At 32.1% G+C, this 4288-nt stretch overlaps 1 protein-coding gene across 1 annotated transcript; it reads left to right on the forward strand.

Annotated features, from left to right (window-relative positions):
• Positions 1-2256: 2256 nt before the first annotated feature.
• LOC106778119 (transcriptional regulator SUPERMAN-like) lies at positions 2257-3199 on the forward strand. The gene is made up of 2 exons (XM_014666034.2): positions 2257-3077; positions 3163-3199. The coding sequence occupies exon 1, from the start codon at positions 2339-2341 to the stop codon at positions 3056-3058; it is 720 nt and encodes a 239-aa protein (XP_014521520.1). The 5' UTR covers positions 2257-2338; the 3' UTR covers positions 3059-3077; positions 3163-3199.
• The last annotated feature ends 1089 nt before the right edge of the window (positions 3200-4288 follow it).

Below are 4288 nucleotides of genomic sequence, written 5' to 3' on the forward strand. Positions count from 1 at the left end.
AAAGTATTATAATCTCCATAGTTGTTTTCATAAATCGATTGATATGCCTAATTTTAAATATAAATAAAAGATATTTTATATATTTATTCTCTATACACACACATCCATATATAGGCATATATTTATTTTTCAGACATATTTTTTTATTTAGAGGCTATATAAGTTTATTCTTCTTTCTTTATCATTCATCTAAAAATTATTTTGTTAAAATATTTTTATAATACAGTATATATTTCGTTCCATATAATCAATAAAGTATTTTCTGTTAAGCATCACGAGACCTCAAATAAAAGTTCGACGAAGTTCAACACTATGTGATTTTTTTTTTTTACTTTAACTATATTTATGCACATCTAACTAGAATATCATTTATCCTAAATAAGTTCACTTTTATAAATCATTAATATTAATAAGAAATTAATATAGATATATGTTTAAATAACTTCAAAAAAATAAACATTTAAACAAATGAATTCAAGTTTATGATTAAAGATTATAATAACCTCATGGGTAGAAACTATTTAACATATGTGAAATGAGTAATTATGAATCACTTTGCCAAATCAATGTCTCTCTCTACCCACATTTTTATAACTCTTCGGTTAATGTAAGTCTTTTGATTTTCTTTACGTATTAGTTCATCAATATCTCAATAATAACTTCAAAAAAAAACGAGACACTTAATTATCTATCACATTAATTGATCCAAATTCAATATAAATATAAAACATATTTAGGGGTTATTTACCAAGTCTATGCACATAATATTTTTTTAAACATATACAACTTTTTGGCTTGTATTTATATACTTATTTTTATTAGTTAGTAAATAAATCAATTACAATGAATCTTTACATTCAAATTTATTTCTATTATGTAACACAAATTAATTATAGCTATTTTATTGCATTACATGTAATTTTTCTTTAAAATATAGTCCATTAACCCATGTGTTATACCATGTTACTTGTTACAAATATTAATTAAGTTACTGTTCAAATAGAGCTACAAGCATTGAAACTTTTAGGAATATAAGTATTGTATTCAAAAGAATTCTTTTTAACGATTTCATTGGATAGTATTGAAAGTTCTACGTTGATTTGAGATAAAATCAATTTAAAGTATATATATAGATGCAAATCTTACATTTCAAATGGGTTTTGTAAGATTATGTTAAACTTAAATTTAGTTCTTGATATAGTATCAGAACAATGAGTTATAATCTATCTTAACGAAATTTATTGTTTATTAGACATATTTTTTCATCCATTATCGAATCAACTATTCATGTCTAATGTCACACATAAAATGTATATATCTAAATATAAATCTCTTGTAATTTATTTTTATTTAAAAAAAATATTTGTTGAACTGGATCCACCTTTTCTTAAGAATGAGTTTTTATAATATTCAATTACATTTAAAATTGACTTGTTAATAAAAATAAGTAAGAATATTAGAATTTAATATGTTGAACTTTGATGGTCAAAATCTTGACTAAACTCAATTATTAGGGTGATGATTTCATAAACAATCTATTTTAAGTGAGTTTTCTGCACAACTGATTGGTGAAAAGATCATTCTAAAAGCAGAGCTCTAACCTTTAAGCCATATCCCAAGTCTCAAAACATGCACCCCTACCCCGGATTCCCTTTGCTGCTATAACCTAATCAACATTTCCTAATAACTTTATCAGAAAATAGACCCTTTAAACATTATATTATATGATATGCATGAAGATAACTTTGACATGAGATCATCCTTATTTAAGCTGGATTGACTGAGAAGTCCTCTAGCCTATTTATGACTCAAGGCTCATTAACTCCTCCCTCTTATGTTCATTTTTTGATACAAAAGTTCTTCCATCTGTGCAGAGAGAGAGAGAGAGAGAGAGAAATGTGAGAGTTAATAAGGTTGGATCTTTACCGAGAACAAAATATGAATATGTCATGTTAACTTGACCAGTGACAGAAATATGGCATAAAGGTGTGTAACCCTGGCAGGCCGAGGTTCCAAATTTAGCAAGCAGTGACCAAACACACAGGACTTTTCAGGGGTACCCTCCAATGGGATTCCCTCTCTTCGGTTTAGAAAATTGATGCTCTTTTTTCTTTCTACCTATAACCTCTTTCTAATTTCTACCACTCCCTCATAAACTCATCATCTTCATCTTTCTCTACTTCACAACACGCAACCCTTTTCACCCTTTTAGATCTCTCTTTTCAACATTTCTTGATATGATTTGAGTAGGACAGTTTAGTTTCTTTTTCAGATATACACCATTGCAATTGCAATCTGCCTCAGGAATCAAAAAGGGGAGCTAGCTATATCTAGGCCAATGAAGAGGAACAATTTCATGAAAGACTACACTCATACTTGTGCCAACAACAACCCATCAAAAGACTTCACCCATGTTGTCAACTGCTACACCAAGCAGAACCAGATGGCTAAAGACTTGTGGGAATGCAGCAGCAACTCTCACACCAATGCAGATCAGGACTATGTCAATGGCTTCCCTTGGCCTCCAAGATCATACACTTGTAGCTTCTGCAGGAAGGAGTTCAAGTCTGCTCAGGCTCTTGGTGGTCACATGAATGTTCATAGGAGGGATAGAGCAAGATTGAGGCAGTCACCCCCAGCTGAAGGTCAAGCTCATATGTTCAACCTTAACCTTGACCCTACCACAACAAACCCTAACAACTCAACCTCATCTTGGTCCTTGTTACCACCATCTTCATCTTCGGCAACTCTCAAACCTGTCACTTGCACATTACCCTTGTTTGTTTCTCCCACTCCTCCTTCACCTTCTTCTGACTTGAAGAGATGGGTTGTTGTGGATGGCATTCTGTTGAACCCTTTGAGCACAAACACCCCAGAACACTCTAAGTCAAAGATTCCAGAATCTTTATCAGCCGGGGTTGGAGAATATGATCATGCTTTTGCAAGAGAAGATGGGTGCACAGTGTTGAAGAAAGGAGAAATTCTGAGGATGGACTTGGAGATAGGTTTGCCTAGAACTTATGATTTAGATCTGGAGCTTCGTTTGGGTACTACTTAGGCCACACTCACACGGATAGGTATGAAGAAACCAGCATATGTAGTAGTTGTTAACCAGTTATCATATTTCTCTATGTTAATTTACTAGTTAATGTTGGCATGCAGCAAGAGGATTGGATGATTATTAACTTGAAGTAGGGTCGTATCAAATGGAAATGTATCTATATACTCGCCATCTTCAACATAATAGCTAGCTAGATTCTATGTGTCTATGAAGGCTTTCACTTCCTTTACTCAATAGTTACGGGTGAAAAGCTTAATCTTAACTTAGTTTAGCCTCTTGTTTTATGCTACCTTTTGTGTCAAATTTTCAATCAGAAATGATTATGTTTTGGACGTGCATGAATTAGTATCTTTCACATGTTGATGATATCCTAAAGACTGATTGGATTTTGATATATATATTTTTGAATGAAGTTAGAAAGTTATAACATAGCAGATGAAAAAAACTTTTACTCAAACATTTAGTTACTGACGTATAATAATATAATGTTAGTTTTGAGGAGTTGTTCAAGGAAGATAACTGACATTAAACAGGAAATTGAAACTGAGCCTTACAATTAGGCATGATGAGGCAGTTTGTAGTAAAGTATTTATGTAAAATATTTAGTCTGACATTGGGGCATGACATTATTGATTCAATTTCCAACACAAGGCTCATTATGTGACTGCACAAACAATGTCCTATTTGGGGCCACTACATTTTAAAGTTAAGTTGTTCCAACTCGCATGGCAATGAATGGGTTTTCATAACATAGTTTTTTCATTTGTTTGACTAGCCTCTTGACCATATTGGGCACTTGGAAAACGATGTGAGAAATTTAGAACAATCACCAAACTTACCAATGATACGATATGTTTGTTATTGCTGATTTAAGCCCCCAACGACACTTTGCACGGTGACATACATACATAATTACTGTTCAGAAGATGGTTGCTTTATTATTTAATGTTTATCTGGTTATTGTAAAGCCCTTGCAAGATGCAAGAAGCTAGTAGAGAGAACAAACAACTTTTAGAACAGGAAAAATAAAAGCAATATGCAAAAGAAAGAAATGTTGTGTATTGAAAAGGCAGAAGGAAACAAAAAGCTGCAAGTTATGAGCAGTAATATCTACCTTCAGAACAATATCTCACAGAGAGCCAAACAGAGATGTCATTTCATTAAAAATGTTGCATGGTTTTGGTACCCCAATTTTATGGCATCCAGTACTCTTTCTATAGCAACACA

The sequence above is a fragment of the Vigna radiata genome, unplaced genomic scaffold, assembly GCF_000741045.1.
Source record: "Vigna radiata var. radiata cultivar VC1973A unplaced genomic scaffold, Vradiata_ver6 scaffold_214, whole genome shotgun sequence".
Lineage (NCBI taxonomy): Eukaryota > Viridiplantae > Streptophyta > Magnoliopsida > Fabales > Fabaceae > Vigna > Vigna radiata.